The 20820-nt window shown below is 37.0% G+C and overlaps 1 protein-coding gene across 1 annotated transcript in view; it reads left to right on the forward strand.

Annotated features, from left to right (window-relative positions):
• Nucleotides 1–3437: 3437 nt before the first annotated feature.
• LOC145297647 (uncharacterized) overlaps nt 3438–20820 on the forward strand; it is a 40796-nt gene continuing 23413 nt past the window's right edge. Inside the window, exons 1-4 of the mRNA XM_080143784.1 lie at nt 3438–3620; nt 17594–17933; nt 18613–18819; nt 20565–20704. Of these exons, the coding sequence (XP_079999910.1) occupies nt 17609–17933; nt 18613–18819; nt 20565–20704 (672 nt within the window). The 5' untranslated portion in view covers nt 3438–3620; nt 17594–17608. The remainder of the gene's footprint in view (nt 3621–17593; nt 17934–18612; nt 18820–20564; nt 20705–20820) is intronic.

Genomic DNA, 20820 nt, shown 5'->3' on the forward strand with positions numbered 1-20820 from the left:
TCACTGACACGGCAATTTGTACCAACTCTTAACTTTGATGTGTTCCCTCAGCTGCCAAACACTTGGCTTGTCATCTTCCACAATTCGTTCTTCTTACATAGCTACTCCTCTCATATGCAAATTAATGCATTTATATTTTTAAACAACATGCCTCATGATCTTAAAGGTCATTTCACATCACATAAATACATGCCCAGATCGGCACTTACATCTCTAGTGCTTCATACATGTTGGATATTGACCATGTCGAAAGGTGTGCTGGTCGATAATTAATTCAATTCAAGGCAAAAAATTTTGTCAGCTAAAATATGTTTTAGAATAATAAAAATATTTAGAATAAATATTTATTTACATTTAATAGTTCCCAGGAATATTAACTTTATGTTAACTTGATAGATGGAATTTAAGCTAACGATAATATAAACCAAAGATAAGTGACAAAAACCCGACAAGGTTGACATAATGGAAAAGACAAATTTGAGATATGACAGTTTAGTTATGAGGGAGATCAGTTTGATACACGACGCTTTAGCGGACAGACAAGGGTTTTGGATTTTGACGCCCATGGAAGTCAAAATAGGGGACAGCAAAATGTAATCCTGTATGAAGTGTGCCAACTCTGAAAAGGAATCCAGTAGGAATAAATGAAATATCCATATATAATTCTGGCCTTGGCATTTTCACTTCTCGGAAAAAAAGCACTTTTGATTTTAGGACATATGAAAGGAAGACTGACGGAATGTGTCTTTTGCTGGTGTTCACACCAACAATAATGTTCGTCTTTTATTTAAACCCTGTTGATAAACTTTTAATATATGTATACACACATCAACGCACAAGAGAAAACACTAAACAATCCACATATCACAACACGGTTAAGATGATCATAAATGTTATATGTACCGTTAGAAATATACATTAGATGAATCACGTCACGAATCGTTTAACACTTATAAGTTAAGAGGTTCATTATATATACACTGACAATATTGTTTTACACACACACACCAGCTATATAATACACAGCCACACTTAAGTAGTCCTCATTACAAGGTCAGATACAACTAGCCCTCATTACATGGCTAGATACAACTAGCCCTTCATACACAACTAACCCTCCATACACAACCAGGCACAACTAGTTCACTGTACACGGCCAGACATAACTAACCCTCTGTACACGGTCAGACATAACTAGCCTTTTATATTCTTGTTAACTTCCAAACACAAAAAACTCAGTACACACAACTAGCCCGCCATACACAACCATACACAACTGGCCCTCTGTACACGGTCAGACATAACTACCCTTCCATATAGGATAAGACACAACTAGCTGTTCAGACATGGCCAGGCATAATTAGCCTTTCATATTCATGTTGATTTCCAAACACAAAAACACAATGTCAAAAAGTCTAACTTTCAAATCATAATTAACAATTCTCCATAACATGCCGATGCCAACTTTCAAATAGTCTAACTTTTGAATTGTACTTAACAATTCTTTCTCCATAATATGATGACTACAATTTTTAGAAAATCCGATTCTCAAATTGCATCAACATTATTCTCTAGCCGAAATAGCTTGTAATCTAAAGAGAAATTGACTTGGTAATTCGTACAAACTATTAACTTTGATGTATTCTCCCAGCTGCCAAACACTTGGCTCCTGGTCCCCCACAATTTATCCTTCTTAATATTCCTCTCATATGCAAATTAATGTCTTTGTATTTTTAAACCACATTATTATATATTATTATCGCAAAAATTATTATTATTATTTCTTATTCACTCGGTGTTGGAATTTTATTCCTATTTAATCTTTATTCCTCTCTTTTTCCTCTTCTTTCTTACTTTTTTTTAATCTGTTTCTGATGTGATGATGATGATGATTGTATCATGTGACTGAATTGTACTCACTGATTGACTTGGGAAGTTCCAGCTTGTTTTTTGAAGATTTACGTTATTTTGCCCGTTGAGGTTTTAGCGTCCACTGGTGTAGGACGTGTGAACTTTGTCTACATTAAAAAAAACGTAAAAATTAGAAATAGTCTTTACTGGGCTTTAAAACAATTAGAAATCAAGAAAGTTTGGAAATAAGTTAATGAAGTGAAGGTTATGTTTATTCAGATGTTGTGACTAGACTATAAAAAGTCGAAGAAGACATGTTAGGAAAGACATTAAAATCAGTAACATTCATGCATCAGAGGGTAAAAGACAGAATATTTCTTCTAGGAATGGAAAAGTTGTTTAATAGTATACATGAGGTCGAAATGCTGCGGGGCTAAGTTTAGCCAGATTACAAATGGAAAGTCAACTTTGATGTGCAGGATAAGAAAGGAAATTCTGCCGAGCAAGGTAGTGGAAACTGAGCTGCTGAAGAGACAAAATTACGGGAATTACCTAATGAACTTTGAACATTCGTGATTTTATTTTTGTCATCTACAAAGAACTAACATGGATTTATTTACCCAAAGTAAAAAAGCGATATTGCGACGATTAAGAAGTAACTTATGTTGACTTATTTTCGTAAAAAGATGATATGGTCATCCATTGTAAAAAGCGTTTCAGTGACTTCTTTCCATCTATCTCATTTTCTTCTCTTCTTCTATTCCTCACTCTCTCTCTAATGTTTTTTTTTTTTTTTTTTATAGTTACTTAAGGTCTGTTGGACCTTGCTAAAAGGACAAATTTAGGAGTTGCAGACACAAGTGAACATTTTACATTTTCTTATTTTGTAAGTCATTTTTTTTACTTTCTTTTTCTCAATAAATTATTTTGTCTTCTAGGCAGTCGTTTCTTGCTTCTTTCTTGTTTTTATTGTTACATTTTTTTTAGTACCTTGGTAACTATGATCCGCGGGATAACCGTCGTTTATACATAGCGGCAAAGTTTCTGCATAGTGATCACTTAGAATCTGAGTGAGAACAAGTCTCCCCGTATTTCGAGTACTCAACGCCTTGTTTTACTTAACTGCCGTTTACCATTAGGTTCTCGTTAATAACATCCGTTTACTTTTTTTTTTTTTTTTTTCTCGGGAATTTTAGTGCCTGAGTTTGAGTACTCTCCACGCTCTTCCAGTGGCGGTCTGGATGATGCTCTCTAATGTTTTTTTTTTTTTTTTTTTTTATAGTTACTTAAGGTCTGTTGGACCTTGCTAAAAGGACAAATTTAGCAGTTGCAGACACAAGTGAACATTTTACATTTTCTTATTTTGTAAGTCGCTTTTTTTTTGGGGGGGGGGGCTAGGAGGAGGAACCAGATAATGAAATATCATTTATTTATTTGATTATTTATTTATTCATTTATTTATATATACCCGGGAAAGTTAAGTTATTTTGGATTCGTCTATCGATATTTTCTAGCTGTTTGTATTTTCTTTTCTTTTTATATTTATTTATTTATTTATTTATTTAGTTAACGATTCGACAATTTTCAAATGAATCGCGACCTGGTTTTGGCAGGTACTTGTCATTGTCACGTGATACACCAACTCGCAGCCGCGCTAATTTACAATTTTCGGTAAAAAGGAAAAGAAAAAAATAAAGAAAAAACTTCTTTTTTTTATTTTGAATGAGTCACACTCCACCACGGCACAATTAACATGTAACAAATTTACGGTAGGATCATTTTTATGTTTTATTTTTGTTTGTAATCAATTTTTAAACGCGGTTTTAAGCTTAAGACTCGTTTACGTTAAAGTTAAAAAACAGTAAAGCAAACTTACAAAAAAAAAAAAAAAAGTGTTCAAGTTTAATAACTTCCTACGTTTGAGTTTTATTTCACTCTGAAGTAATTTTAAAAATTCTATGTTAAAGTAGAATATTTATTAACTTAAAAAGTAAAATATTAGCGACGCAAATTAGTTGCGGCAGTTTTGAAAGTTAACTAATCTTTGTCGACATACTATTTGTTTATTTTTTTTGTGTGTGTTAATTTAAAATGTTTATTTTCGAATCTCGTTTATTTTGTGCTGAAGACCGTTTGTTTTCAGAACGATACTGGTAAAAATTACGAAAACGTGAAAATCAAATCTTATGGTCCCGGAGAAACTGTAACGGCTGTTTTGAAAATGTCTACACTTTAATCTTAAAAAGTTAAAACTTACAAAGAAAATTTATTACTTCAGTTCGACAAGTTTGTTTGTTTTTAGTATTTATTTACTTACCGTTACTCATTTTTAGAACTGAATAACCAACGTTTTATATTAAATAAAAACACTAAAAACTTATCTAGTTATTTATTCTTGCCTTTAACATTTGTTATGTATTTGTTTGTTTGTTTGTTTTTTTTTTTTTTTGACAACTTTTTCGTACATCTACATAGTAATATAAACCCATTTCCCCACGAAAGCAGAATGTGACACACGGTCGTTTTAATGTGTGTGTGTGGAGGGGCAGCTACCTCAAAAAGGGCCGCTCTGTAAGTAGGCAAAAATAAAAATGGTCAATATAGAACAAGGCGGGGGGGGTAACTACTCCTCCATTGACTAAGGACAAATTAGCATCAGAACAGATACTACATTGTGATCTTAGCACGAAGGCCAGATCCTACTTTTACTTTATGTAATGTACTTAGATATATATTTTATTGCAGTAAATTTTACAATTTGAAAAATTCCAAAAAATAAAAAAAATATGCAACAAATTTAAGCACAAGACCCTCTAAGAAATAGAGAGGGGGAGGGTGCAGGGTCTTTTGTGACTACAGTAACTAAAATTATAATGAAGTCTTTGGAGACTTACTCTTCTTGACTGGCAACATTTACCATAATACCTCGTTCATTCACTCTGTGGAGTCATCCCTACTTGATTCCCTAGCGTTTTTGTAAAACTATACATTTGTAAAAAAAAGATTGTAAAAGTAATTTGTTTTTATGTGTGTGTGCATGCATTTAAAAAAATTTTTTTTATAAAGAAATAAAGTGTGTGTGTGTGTAAAGATAAAAAAAGTTCAATTTCATTTAATAAAGAGTCTTAAATTTAGTGTAGCTATGTACAAAAGTTTGTGGTTGGTATTGGGTAAATCTAAGAAAATGTTCCTGTACAGAAATGAAAGTAAAACAGCCTAGTGGGGTGTGTTAGTAAATTTATGTAAGAGATTTCCCACTGTTTTCCGGGGTACCGAAAACAAGCAGGAAAATCTCTAATTGGGGAGCTATGGGAGTTGGGGAGTGAAAACAATGTGGGGGAGGGAGGGATTAGAAGGTAACCACCGAGTTGAGGATGACTGGGGATAGCAAAGATAAACAAGTGGTGCAAGGGATTGGTTCTCTAACACCAAAAAACAAAAACAGGGTCAGGATCTCATTTATACCACCAGTCAAGAGTCTCTTTAATTTTCTAAGGGATGGGTTTCGAAGGACCCAGCACCGCCTGTGCCATGCTCAAGGAGGGAACACATATTCGAACTTGGCTCCTCGACGGATGCACAAACTAGTGTTGTACACCCACCTCTTATTAAAGTCCACTCTAAGCAACCCTCTTCAATCGCATCTGATCTTTACTTTAAGCAGATGTTTAAAGTAAATGATCAAATCCTGATCTGGAACAGATGTCAATGCGAGCTGTTACCTCTCTGACGTACTCTAGTAGGATCTGAAGTCGGCTGCAATGAAAAAAGGCATGGCCGACCGATTTGACCTTGCGTTCGTTGCAGTGACGATACCATACCTGTGTTTCTTCTTTGTACATGTTGAATTCGTCAAAAAGGGGCAGTGCATTCCAGACCAGTCGCCAGGTAAGGGAAAATTCCGAATTAGTCAGAAAATCGCGTCCCGGCGCCCAATTCCACTGAGAGCGGATCTCCTCCCTCGACCATCCCATCTGCCTCCTAAAAGAATCCTTCACGTTGCCATCCACTAACTCCTGGTAAAGTCTCTTGCTAGGCTGTTCGAGGACACTGGTCCCCGGCAAAGCTCTAAGTGCAGCTTGGTATTCGGCAAAGATCTTGTGCTCCCCCTTCGGTCTATGATGACCTTCTACCGAAGGATCGGGTTTGAAATTGGGGAAACGAGTTCTCAACCGCAGGGACCAAAGGAGCGTTCTCCTCTAGCAAACGACCCAAGAAGGCCAATCTCTCAGCGTTTTTATGACACAAGAGACTAGGGAGTCCCAGGCCTCTCTCACTCGGACTCTGAACACAGACCTCTCTGCAGACATAGTGCTTACCCTTGTCCCACAGAAGTGAGTCGAGATGCTTTTGTAAACGGGTTAGGCGTCCTGCAGGGAAAGGAAGTACAGACAATCGGTAAAGGATGAGCGGAAAGATGTATGTAGCACACGCCTCCTCCTGACTGTTCAAGGACAATTTCCTTCTAATCCAAGTCTTAACTGACGATTTTGTAGTACTTACCAACACAACAAACGCCCTCGCGTTTGTGCCTTGTATAGGCATGCGCGACAACAAAACTTGGGTTTTTATAAGCGGAAGTCTCGAGGTTGTCAGGAATCTGCATGCGCAAGAGAAGGGATTGAGATAGTGGTACAAAGGCAGGTCGAGTGAGAAGGTTGTTGTTGTCATTGGACGTTACAGTGACGCATGCTTTAGCAGGTGATTAAGAGGCGGTTTATTTTTGTGTGTCAAGTCGCACACCTCAGTGAAGGTCATATAAATCGTTCACCTCGGTGAAGGTGAAGGTCATAAGCTATTTCGGCTATTTCATTTTGTCTCTTTTCCTGGACAACTATGGCTGGGGCAAAGTTTGATTTAAAACTGATACCCGAATTCGACGGATCCACTTCTGTTGTCGACTGCAACCTCTGTGAAGTAAAGGGGGTGCATACCGTGATTCCCCTAAGATTGGCTGGAGGCGCCCTAAGTGTATATCAGTAATTGAGTGCTGTGGAGAAGGCTGATATTACCTGTATAAAAAATGCTTTATACAAGGCATTTGCCATGGATCCCTGTACGGCCTACGAAACATTTGCCACTAGGAAGCTCATGCCAGGAGAAACCGTGGACGTCTTCTTCGCGGAGCTGAAGAAACTTGCAGTTCTATTTAGCAATGGAGTGTCAGAGCAAACACTGGCGTATGCGTTTGTGGCCGGCCTTCCCACCCATGTTAAGCAACTGTTGAGGGCTTCCACCAGCATATCTGTAATGCCCATGGAACATTTGTTAGAACGCGCTCGAGCCATTATCAGAGATGAGGAGGACCTGAGGGAACCGGTTGTAATGATGGTGCAGGCAGCCAAGACTAATGCTGAAAAGAGTCCCAGTTTGAGACCCACGACCAATGGGAGATGTTTCTGCTGTGGCCAGCGAGGCCATATCGCAAGAAATTGTACTAACAAGGGGCGGGGGCGCCCGCGCTGTTTCCAATGTGGTAGCTATGGACATTTATCCCAAAATTGTGTGGGAAATGCATCAGGGGGCAGGACGTCAGCGCCACCCTGTTCCCCGGACAAGATTTAATTGAGGCGCAACCGACAATAAATGTGTACGTGGACCAAGTGCTTTGTTCAGCTATTCTCGACTCCGGGTGCTCACACACCATCATGAGTGCCAAGTTGTGTCGAAACTGGACAAAGCAGAACATCAAAGTAACCACAATAGGTGGCAATACGCAAGTTTGCTGTGGAGCCGGAACCGTCAAAGTCCACACAGACTCTGGTGTGGCCGCAAACATTAATGTGCTGGTGATGCGAGGGGATTTGCTGGGGTTCGATGTACTGTTGGGATATGATGCTATTAAGGCACTGGGGGGAGTGGTTATCGGAAGAGATGGGACTGTGCGATTTTTGGAAACCCCAGTGTGTGCTGCAGTTCACATTGATCGGCCTGATTTTAAGGTGGACTACGACCCTCACCAAAAAGCATGGATTGCATCGTGGAAGTGGACAGAAGGAAGGGCGCCAACCGAACTTAAGAATAGCATTGCAGAGTACTCGATACCCGACGAGGCCCGTAATGATTATGAGAAGGAACTTGAGGCATGGATCCAGGATGGATGGCTTATCCCCTACCCCAACAAGCTGGGACCACCCAAGAGTCTGATTCCCTTAATGGCTGTAGTCCAGCATAAGAAATCAAAAGTTCGTCCGGTGCTGGACTGTCGTGAACTCAATAGATACATTGAGATGTACACTGCCGATGCTGACGTGTGCGCCAGCAAGCTGAGAGAATGGCACCAGAAGGGCTCCAATGTGTCTATAGTAGACTTGCGGAAGGCTTATTTGCAGGTGCGTGTGGATGAGACATTGTGGCCGTTCCAGACAGTGTGGTTCCGGGGTCAGAGATACTGCCTTACTCGGCTTGGCTTTGGGCTGAATGTGGCACCGCAAATCATGAAGACCATCGTAAATGCAGTGTTGTCCCAGGAAAAGACCACTGAGGACGCAACATAGGCCTATATTGATGATGTGTATGTCAATGAAGACGTACAATCTGCGTCGCACGTCAGAGAAAAGTTAGCTCAATTCGGGTTGGAGTGCAAGGATCCCGAACGTCTGAGGGATGGAGCACGGGTATTAGGATTGGACGTTTGCAGGAAAGACGGTACCTTACGATGGAGGCGTGGCAGTGAGATTCCAACCATCCCTGATGTTATTACGCGGCGGACTATTTTTTCCTTGTGTGGGGAACTTATTGGTCACTTACCAGCGTGTGGCTGGCTCCGAGCAGCTGTGGGCGTCATCAAACGCAGGGCAAGTTTAGTAACTACAGGTTGGGATGATGTATCTGATGATGCTCTTCTAACTCTGATGACGACAGAAACCCTAGAGAGAGTTAACAAGGAGGATCCTGCCCGTGGAGAATGGTGTGTCGATGGGGACACTGTGAATGTGTGGGTTGACGCTAGTTCTTTGGCATTGGGAGTGTTATTGGAGCAACGTGGAAATGTAATTGAAGATGCATGCTGGCTGCGACCCGTGAATGATGCTCAACACATCAACCTGGCGGAACTGGGTGCTGTTGTGAAGGGTTTAAATCTGGCACTGCAATGGCAGTCGAAGAAGTTACACTTGTACACGGATTCTCTCTGCGTCTACCACTGGGTGTCCGACACTCTCTCGGGACGAACAAGAGTCTGTACTAAGGCAGCCAGTGAGATGTTAATCCGGCGGAGGCGAAACACCCTGAAGAGTCTGATATCAGAATATGACCTGTCGGTGAGTGTAACGCTCGTGGCATCACACTGTAATCGTGCAGACCAACTAACGCGTGTGCCTCACAAATGGTATGAAGCTGTGAAGACAGGCGTAGAGTTCACTGCTCGATCTTGCGCAGTTGGCACGATTAGCTCATGCCAAATACAAAGAATTCATGTGCAGAGTGGACATCCAGGTATCAAAAGAACTTTGTATTTTGCGAGGCGTGTGGACCAGGCAGTGACAAGGGCGGATGTCAGGCAGATCATCAAGCACTGTGAGGCATGCCAGTCTATCGATCCTGCACCTGAGCAATGGCAGAAGGGGCGATTGGAAGTTGAGCATGTGTGGCAATGATTAGCGATGGATATTACCCATTTACAGTGGTAAGCCCTTTCTAACACTTATCGACTGTGGACCCACTCGTTTTGCGGTGTTGCGGCAAATGACCAGGCAGGACTCAGCGAATGTTGTCCGCCAACTGTCATCTATCTTTTCTGAGCGAGGTGCGCCGGAAGAGATATTGACGGACAACGATGCTGCTTTTTGTAGCCACCAAGTTCGGCAGTTGTTGAATGAGTGGGGTGTCCGACTACGACTGCGATGTGCTCATGTGCCATCAGGGAATGGCATTGCTGAGAGGAGCCATCGCAGCATCAAGAGAATTGCTGCCAGAAAGCAATGCACCATTACGGAGGCCACGTATTGGTATAACATCACACCAAAGGATGGGAAGACACTAACAACAGCACCGGCCAATGCCATACACAAATACCGTGTTAGGATAAAGGGCATTGACACTGTCCAACCAATCGACGAGGAGAGTCATAACAAATACAAGGTAGGGGATCCAGTTTGGGTTAGACCCCCTGGAAACCGGTGCACCACCAAGTTCAAGCGAGGACGAATATCTGGAGTGGTCAGCCAGCAGTCGGTCCTTGTTGATGGAACCCCATGCCATGTGCGCGATCTTCGCCCGGCTAGTGAAGTACATCCCACAACTACAGAGAGCGATGAATCATCAGATGATGAGTTGCTAATGAGTGAGGTCACTGAGCAAGAGAGTGGTAGTTGTAGTTCGTCTGATCAGGCAGGATCAGAACCAGAACCAGAACCTCACACAGAACCAGAACCAGAACCTGAATCCGAGAGTGTAAATACCACCCTTCGCAGAAGCCAACGAACTAAGAGGCCACCCCCGGAGTGCACTCTATGTGATCATCAGATCAGGGGGGAGTGTAGTACTTACCAACACAACAAACGCCCTCGTGTTTGTGCCTTGTATAGGCATGCGCGACAACAAAAGTTGGGTTTTTATAAGCGGAAGTCTCGAGGTTGTCAGAAATCTACAGGCGCATGCGCAAGAGAAGGGATTGAGATAGTGGTATAAAGGCAGGTCGAGTGAGAAGGTTGTTGTTGTTGTCATTGGACGTTACAGTGACGCGTGCGTTAGCAGGTGATTAAGAGGCGGTTTATTTTTGTGTGTCAAGTCGCGCACCTCGGTGAAAGTCATATAAATCGTTCACCTCGGTGAAGGTGAAGGTCATAGATTTGACCTTTCTCTGTACTTCCAACCAATTTTTCTCCAGCTGAAATCCCGATCCAAACCAGACACCAGGAATACAGACTGGACCATCAGTCCAGCTGAAGATGCCTGGAAGCGAATTTACTCTGATCCAGGTCCCCAACCACAGGCCGACAGACTTGCTGTGGTTGCTGTTACTTATTCGTATCGGGCGAGCGCCTCGGTCACCGCTTGAATGTCCGTGGGGCAAGACACAAACATGGTGACGTCATCAGCGAACACGGAAACCCTGGCTCGTGTGCCTTCAGGTAAAGCAATTTCGCGCAGGTCTGGTGTAGCCACCTCGTCCCTGAGCTTGTGAAGGAGGGGTTCCAACGCCAGGATATACAAAAGAGGCGACAGTGGACAATCCTGACGCACCGACCAAGAGACGGCGAATGATTCCGACAGCTTACCGTTAATCTGCACCGCTACCGTCGGCCTGTCATACAGGACAAAGATTCACTTACGAGAGTCTGGATTAAAACTGGCGACCTCTAGCACAGATCCCAGGAACCGATGGTCGACTCTATCAAATGCCTTGGACTGATCTAAACTGATCAGCGCGGCTCCAGTGTTTTCTTCTATTCCCTCTATGATCGTGCAGATCAGATGAAAATTGTCTTGAATCTATCTCGCCTTCACAGCATAGCTCTGGTCCGGTTTGATAAAGTCAGTGACGACAACCTGCAAGTGATTTGCAAGAATTTTTGCCAAAATCTTTAACTCTGTGTTTAGCAGAGTCAAGGGCCTAAAATCATCAAAGTTTTCTGCCCCACCATGCCGTTGACCTTTCTTCAGCAATGTGATCACTCCTTTAGTCACCTGTCCAGGGATGGAACCCTGAGCAAACCAATGGTTGAATACATCCTTCAGAATAGGGATCAACATGGGCGACAGCTTCAAGTAGAATTAGTAGGATAGACCATCAAGCCCCGGGGACTTGTTGCAGCCAACCTGCTTCAACGCAGTAATGACCTTATGTTATGTAACAAGAACATCACAGCTAGCTGCTCAAGCCGCCGTGAGGTGGGGCGAGTCGGCCAAGGTTTTCACTTTTTTTAATTTATTAGTAAATATCATGGAATTATGGGTGACACTAAAGTTCGAGTTGGTTAATTTAAGTTGCTTAAATTATTTAAATTGAAACGAGTTTTGGAATTATCAATGATAAATTTTGGAATTTAAAAATTTTAATTATTTTTGGGCAATCATTATTTATCATGGTGCACGTGTATGAGCGGTATCCCTTCCCTATTTTTTTTTTTTTTTTTTTTTTCAGAGGATTATTATCGAATGGACATTAATCTCAGATTCTCAACAAAACAAAAATGGAAAAGTCAATATTTAGCACTTCTACACTATCAGAACAAAATATTGTAGTCAATAAATGGAGTTTTCAGATAAAAAACAATGGTTTCTACTGATTTTTTTTTGTCAATTCTAATAAATTACAATGTTAGCTTTCAAATTATGCAGCTGAAATTATCTGAATATTACTGAATTATTAAAAAAAAAACTAATCATGTTAGCAGATGAAAAATTGTGGCCATCTTGCTTAAATTCAAACGGAAAATTTCCTCCCTTTTGAACTCTCTTGTGTTTTACGATCGTTTTCTCCAAATTCTATTTTTATTTTCTTTGATAAATAATTTTCTACCTTATCGATTTTCCTAATTTTTGGATATAATCATCTTAAAAATACAAAGAATACGTAGATATCATTGTGTTCATGTTAAATTCAGTATTACAATTCCCGGAATTTTGTCCTAATTGTGTAGAAGCACCCAATGTTTTAATATTTGTTGTGAGTGCTCAGTTTCTAATGCAACGTTTTAGTAAATCGATCACCCATTTTAGATCACGTGACATTTTAAGCCAAATTTCAGGAATTTAACCATTTTTAAAATTTCGCTTGAGATATACCCTATAGGACTTCCAGTGGAGTCACTACTTATAGGATATATGGTTCAAGTCTGTTCAATTCATAATCGGAATCTGCCGTTTTTAGAGATCAAAGTTGTAGATGCAGGAATATTTAGAAGTTGAAAATGGTAGAGTATCACTGGGACCATTAAATTTAACAATTTAATTTAACAAGATCTCCGATTTACAGAAGGATTTCAGTCACGTCCACATCCACGTTAATTAAAAAGGTGTGAATAACTTCGGAAAAATAACGACATTCGACAAAAGACTCGAGATCGCTGTACTATGAAATAACATTTATTAACAAGTTTAAGAAACAGTAATTCAAATCATTTTAACATTAAGAGATTTTGCCACAAATGTTCATTAGAAAGTCTTTGCTAATAAATGTCCTATAGAAAAGGCAAAAAGTTTATGATTATGGATTTTTATGAACAAAGGGACATTATTCTTATGGTTATTTTCTGGAGGGAAAAGAAAATGGGCATTAAAATACGGCTTGCGTGTGTGTATGTGTCTGTTCATTACATATGGAAACAACAGTTTGAAATAACTTGTTGAAAAAAAATTAATTCTCGCTCGATATGGTAACTTTCCATGCTGAGAATTTAAGGTGCATGACACACGCGAAGTCATGTTGGTGATTTAACGTCCCATAAGATGGAGTCGAGCAGCGTTGATGTTTACTCATAGAACTGAATCCTGGACTGATTTGATTTTTGCAAGCAAAAGCTTATATACCTGTGTTCTAGAACATTTCAAACTATTTGTTGTATCACTGCGTGAAACGTAACATAGTTCCTTTATTGCATGTGTGCAGATGGGCAAATTATGATGTAAGCTTGCATGTACATCATACGCATACATGTTGAAAACTGATTACTATGAAATGTCTCTGCTGAAGATTTGTTCTGGCCGATGGTTATCTTCAAGTTTGGTCACCTGACTTTGTTAATTTTAAAATTAACACGAAAAAAATCTTTGGTATACTTGCGTGTGTGCGCAATTTCTAATATAATAAATCGATCCCCTTATATTGGAACCACTCAACGAGAACAAGTACACCTTTTTTAAAGGATTTTTCATTTATCAATCTAATTAATGGTCAGTGTGCGCTAGAATATACCTTTTAAAAAGTTGATTTCTAAGGGTATTCGGATCTGTATTCTATATTGTTTTCACTGGGTGCCATGTTTGTTTTTTACATGCACGCATTCAATTTTTGAACGAAGAACTTTCAGATAGTGTATTATTAGTCATGGTAATCAGTGGTTGAGAAGGTAATTGTTAAAGGAAAGGAGTTTAGTCTTAGCAGCATTAAATATCCATTTACATTCCCATTCTACTACGGATTGGAAACCTTTCTCTAAGGTTTCAACCATTGCCTTAGATATGTATACATTCCTTTTCTATTCATGTCTGTTATAGAGTGTGGTGTCATCAGCAAATATACCCATCTCTGAGACAACTTTATCTAAGATTATTTATGTATACCAGGAATAATAAAGGTTCAAGGATTGAACCTTGCGGCACACCCACATTTTTGTTTTAACATATGACCATCGAAAACAACCTGGAATATTTCTCTTGTCTAAGAAGGATTTGATTATATTAAGTATTCGTCCAGTAATACCATATGATTTCATTTTTATGAGAAGACATTCATGCCAAACCCTGTCAAAGGCTTTAGATATATTTAGGGCTACTTCCATAGCCTCCCCTGCCTTATTTAATGTGTTGTATATACGTTCAAAGATTATTATCTGCAGTAGAATAAGCTTACCTAAATCCATACTGTTGGTTGGGAAGAAGTTTATTATCTACTAGCGGGGGTACCTGGCATTGCCTGGGTGTGGAGAGGTGGTGTAGTAAGGATATTGAAAAAAAAAAAAAAAAAAAAATTGGATGCAGTTGGCAACCCAGGTGGAGAGAGGTGTGAAAAAAAAAAAATAGTAGGCAGGCAGACAGGCTGGCTTGAACCTGTAATGCGAAGGAGGAAAAGGTGAAAAAAAAAAAAAAGGTGTAAAAAAGGGCCCAGTTGATGGTCAAAGAATTAATCTTTTGGCCAATTTTTGGATATTTGTCGTCCGAGAGACTGACTTTTCAAATGATACCAATTTTGTCAGTGTTCATCGCATGTGTCGCAAGTTTTTGGCACACACACACACATTTTCCCTTTTATATAATAGAAGAAGAAAAGTTTATTTTTGCTTTTTTATGAAAATAAAGCATCGTAAATTATACAATTAAAAAAAAAATTATTTTTACAGGAACATTACAAAAACAAAGCCCCTAAAATCCGTATTAATGAATTCGATATAACTCTAAGAAAAATTAATTTTTCGAACTACTGATATTATCATTGAATTAAGCATTATTTATTTAATATTTTCACACAAAAAATTATTATTGCAAAAAATATTTTTTTTTTTTTTTTTAAATTACAGGTTTTGCATAATTTTTACATGTATGATTCTGATATTTTCCTTGCTTGCGTGAATGTGAAACTCTCGTCCTAACATAATTTTTACATAATCTTGAAAAATAAAAATAAAAATTTTTATTTAAAGACAGGAACATAGAAAAATAATTAAATTAAAAAATAGTAAAAATGATACAAACGCTTAGGATAGGAATGTACGGATGTATGTCTGGGGGGGGGGGAAGAAAACCAGCACCCCCACATGACGTCATTTTCAGACAGCCTTTCGGCCGTCTCAGATTTGGGGCTTCCGTATAATTGATGTTTACAAAAATTCTGTTTGTTGTGATTTTGCAAAGAGCAAATTCCCTCGAGTAAGCTATTTTTTGTACAAAAAAGGTGTTTCTTTTTTTTTTTTTTATTCATATCTTAGGACTTTACTAATTATCTTTGGAATAGACCCAGAAAACTAATATTTATCTTTCAAAGGATTTTTACAATGAATTTATATAACTTTCAAAATTTAGCTGAATTGGTTAGCTTGCTATGAAAACATTTTTCATAACTTTTTTTTTTTTCACGTGTACAAATATTTTTTTCCTTTGGTAAATTAATTTTAGTCTTTAATCTTTCAAATACAATTAAAAAGTAGTCAGAAACCTACAAAAAATTATAATAAATCGGCTTTCAAAACTATGTCCCCTATTTTTGTCCGTACCTATATATCCTTCGCTTTATTACAAAAACTAATGTTTTTAAAAAAATTTTTAATCTGTTTTTCACCCCAAACAAGGCACAGTGCCACTAAGCCGTAAGGGGCTACTACTTGAAACCAGATTTGCAGGGATACTATGTAGGGAGTTGGGCAGCAAAATGTCTGTTCACATTACACTTGAACTTCTGCATGTCAGTACGGTTAGTAAAAAAAACAAAACAAACTTATTGAGCAAAACCATTTCAAGTGTTTAGGACAAGTCAGACAACCTCTGTACTCAAAAAAAAAAAAAACTCCATTGTTCTATTTCCATAATGAGACCTTTTATTTTTATACCAATTAATATATTTTTTTTTTCTCATTTCTTTTTTTCAAACTTTGCAGTTTAAGATATTTTCTTTCTTTTTAACTTTATCGATTGAAATGCTATTTTATATGAATATTAGTGCAAACACTGGAGTATAATTATTTTTTCTCTATTGACAGTGTACATTCATATATACAAAGAAAGCTGTATTAATCCATTAAATCCTAGGGTGTCTAATTTTTTTTTTTTATTAAGTTGAAACTTTGTAATGACAAGGGCTATGTCAAGAGTATATTCGTATCATTCTTGATTCTTGTGTATATATATCCGACACAATTAGACACAGTTAATCAATCGAGAAATACGTTACTCTATCTAAAAACATAAGATATTAACTGATATATACTCGAGAGTTAAAATAATGAAAAGAATATGCTCTTGTCATAGCCCTAGTAATGACTAAAAATGGGTTAGAATACATAAATTGAAAAAGTTTTTATTTAGAAAGCGAAATATTGACCCTTCATAAATAGGACACAGGGTACATGTGATCTTCTAGAAATCAAGAGATTATACATTCAAGATAAAATTTACACATTATGGTAAGGAGTAACACAGTTCATACAGTTACATGGCACTTTTATTAATTAGTTAGTGGCTTACTGTTGCAAGACACATTTATATAAGTTCATTTATTATATAAAAGGGAAAGTGTGTGTGTGTGTGCCAAAAACTTTTGACAGACACATTGGACTGTGACAAAATTGGCATCGTTAGAAAGATTGATCCTTCGGATGACAAATATGTAAAAATTGGCCAACAAGATTAATTCTGTGCTGGTTATCTGGGCTGTTTTTTTTTTGCAAAGAGGAATCAATTTTAGTGTCGACATTTTTGAAGTCATATGCCTAGCGATCTCAACATATGTTTAAAAGACGTTATTATGAAGGCCCATGACGTCATAAGTGGCCTTGGCTGACACGGCTAACGCATTGTTTTTTTTTTTTTTCACTTCCTTTTTCTCTTTCGTATTACAAATTCGAGCCTGATTACTTTGTGCTTGCATGGGTACTCGCTGCTATTTTGATTGAAACGAAAGTTTTGATTTTTTTTTTTTTTCTTTTTTCTTTTGGGGGTTGATTGCTCAAATAGCCTTAGCAATGCTGGGTACCCATGCTAGTACATCATAAAGCAAATAGAATTTTAGTAAATTTCACAAGCATTTAAGAGTTTCAACAGTTCTCAAAAGTTGATGAATTTTATCTTTTCTTCAGAGTAATGACGGAGTAAATAGTACTAATACTCTCTTCGATTAAAAAAAAAATTCATGTTCTATTTGTGGGACCTAATGGGTTAAGACGACTATTTCATCGAGTTTGGATGAGTTACATCCCTTTACTTTATTACATGCTAACTGCACAAGCAGAGATGAGCAAAATTATTGTATATAAATTTATGAAAAACGGTTTTTGATGTGTAAAATTTTTATTTTTCAATGTAAAATTTTTATTTTTCAATGTAAAATTTTTATTTTTCAATGTAAAATTTTTTTTTTCTCTCAAAGATTTTCTAGGTGGCAATGAGGGACATTTCTGAAAGCCGAGCTGTAATAGAGCAGCGTAATTCTCGCTCTCATTGTAAAGTGAGACCATTAATAAGGAGACATTCCACAACTCCACAAACTCCAACCATTCCAGTGAAAGATAACCCACAATGGAGAATGAGGCCCCAAAACTCAATCGTGGAAGAAGATGATACATCAACCAACGAAGACCTTTCACCTGGCGAGATGAATTTTTGTGAACTGCAGCAAAAGTTCATAGATGAATTGAACAATACACGAACACCGAATTGTTTTAACAGGAAGATCAGCCCAACTTTAGCACAACTTCGGTACACACCCGGTGAGATCTTGCTTCTATATTGTTTATACTGTATCTATATAAATGAAGGACTTTCATTTGTTTGCGTGAATGGTTTTAAGAAAATTGATTTTTTTTACAAAGAACTTTATTAATAAATATTAATTATTGAGTAATTTTTATCATAAGAATGTTAATTGAATAAAATAATCTTCTGCTCTTACCGAATAATTTTTTTCTTAATTGCAGATGGTAAAATATCCATCAGAATGTGTAAAAAAAGATTTAAGTTTTACATTTTATTTATTTTTTATCATAATCAGAAATGACATCTGATTACCACCTAAACAACATGAGGCCAGACTTTCTTATTACAGCAACAAATAAAAGTAAAGTTGTTTTTTTTTAATCCTTGATGATAAATATTTTATTGTCTAAAACTAATAATAAACAAGTACAGATAAAAAAATACTCCAATGATTTTTAATAATTCATTTAATGTCTAATACTTAAATGGATTGAGCATATAAATGTTATAATCTAATATATATATATATATATATATATATATATATAGATGAACTTTGCTCAGTATTTATGCTATTCTGTATCCAAAATTATTTTACGATGAATATAGATTACTAGTGTTCAAATATTAAGAAAATTTTCTGAATGATTTTCTAAAGAGATTTTATTCAATTGTTTTCCAAATCTTTAACAGTTCAGCCACTCGATGAGAAACGTAAAATTTTGATTCAGAAACATGAAGACATTCGCCTGAATTCCAGTAGAACGGCTGCTGGTGGAGGCTTCTCTCTGTGGCCAGAGATGGATAAAATGAGACTGAACAACAGGGAAATTTTCAACCTGGCAACGTTTTCTATCGCTATGGGCCTTTTTGTTATATATGCTTTCATCAAAATTCATGGTAATATTTTTATTAGTTTCAAATTCTTTTTAATGAAATAACTTTATGTACATTAGAAGGTTTTCTTTAAGATTTAAAATTTGATAAAGAATTGTAATTTTATGAAAATGCATTTTGAAGATGCATTGAAGTGTGTGTCCTCAGTAATCTGGTTTTGTCACAAATTTTGCATTGTTCAACATCATATTTGCTCTGCCCGTAACTACAGCTTTAAATTAAAACAGGTCCTCACTTCTATGCAACTGTTATGCAACTAAATTACCTGTTCTGATTTCTAGCCAATCAGAACAGCATACCTTTATATTTTGAACAAATGAAATATTGCCTTGTATTCTCAATTAGTGGGAGTGTCCGGCCTTAAAATATACTTAAATATATTTTAATCTATGCAGATTCCATATTTATTATTACAAAGCCAATTCTCTATTGAATATTATATTGTACTTAATATATAATACTGATTTTAAGTTTATAAAAAGAAAAATGATTTGGGTGCTATCAGCTAGAATCAAAATCAAAATATTTAGCGCTCCAGTCACGTCGCTTACCACTGTAGCTATCGAGAGATAAGTAAAAGATGTAATAGTAAAAATTTAGTACAATGAATTGAATTTAGGCACGCATAGAAAGACGTAAAATTGTCAGCAAGTTTTAATGAACAATTTTCATTTCAACTTGCCGATATGTCTGTATGTGTTATTTATCTATACATAGATTTTACTAGTTATAAACCATCCTTGGTGTATAATTACAATTTCTTATTAATTTCAGTGTTATGTGACCAGTAATTTAAGAGTTTCAGTTAAATATTTACACACACACACACACACACACACACACACACACACACACACCTACAGAAATCTGAATAATCTGATCATAAACAAATATTTTAAATACAAATGTATTATTTGTTTATGAACTGAACATGTGAATTGCTTTGTTGCAACACTGACTAGATTGAACAAAAACCTTGAACTGGCACGAGTTGGAGATCACGGCTTGTGTACGGACCACTTAAGTACATTTTTATACAAAAGTACTGAGTAAATTTAATGGATAGCAATTTTATTTTGATATGGATAGCAATTTTATTTTGATATTAAAATGCAGAACCCAAACTAAAATGTTTTTCTTTTTAAGTAAATTTAAAACTGTTAACACTATCACATCAAGAAACTAATATTTCTTTAATATAAAAAAATAAATGGATTGACCATAGTCAAGGGTGACCCATAGGCTTTTTTTTTATTACCTACTATACCAAGCGGATGGCGACACTCCTTTGTCTGAATTATTCTACTACACTTACTTTTGATTCTCACCTTATAGTGATGAGTTTAACAATGAGGTATGATTAGTTATCCAGAACCTGACCCAACTTCATGTTAGCATTTTCCAGCAGAGTATGGTAAGCAGCTGGAAGATGTCAATGTGATTTCTTATTGTCTATCAGACAAGTTTCAATGAAACTGTGAAAGTCATTGCAAGAAAATTGTTTTAAATCAATGAATTACAACATGCTGTGTGAAATTTAAAAAGAAAGCCTCACCCCACCCCCACCCTTTCCCACTAAAAATTTAGTGAAAAAAATATCAACAGAAAACATTGGTTACATAATAATGTAATGGGTATTTGGGTTAGAAATTTATCTTTTTAATGCAGGCATTAGGAAAGAAAAGGACTTCTCTTTTCATTGCTTACCCTGACAAAATTCAATCTTATTTATTTTTTATTCAAAACAGGTTCGACAATCAACAACTTGGACAAATATTCTACAAGTTTGAAAAACTTTTCTTCTGCACATCCTATTTATATAATATCCAACTCTGAACAATTCCATACAAGTATACGGCATTGGCACACACATTTTCATGGTTTATTGGTAAGTTAATAAAATTTTAACTCTTGCTGCATTATATAGCTAAGCCTTGAACCAAACTTAAAACTTCTATTTGGTGACTAAACAATCGGGATGAGAGATGACTATCACCTAGATCA

This window comes from Euprymna scolopes, chromosome 18 (genome assembly GCF_053919585.1).
Source record: "Euprymna scolopes isolate OS-2025 chromosome 18, ASM5391958v1, whole genome shotgun sequence".
Lineage (NCBI taxonomy): Eukaryota > Metazoa > Mollusca > Cephalopoda > Sepiida > Sepiolidae > Euprymna > Euprymna scolopes.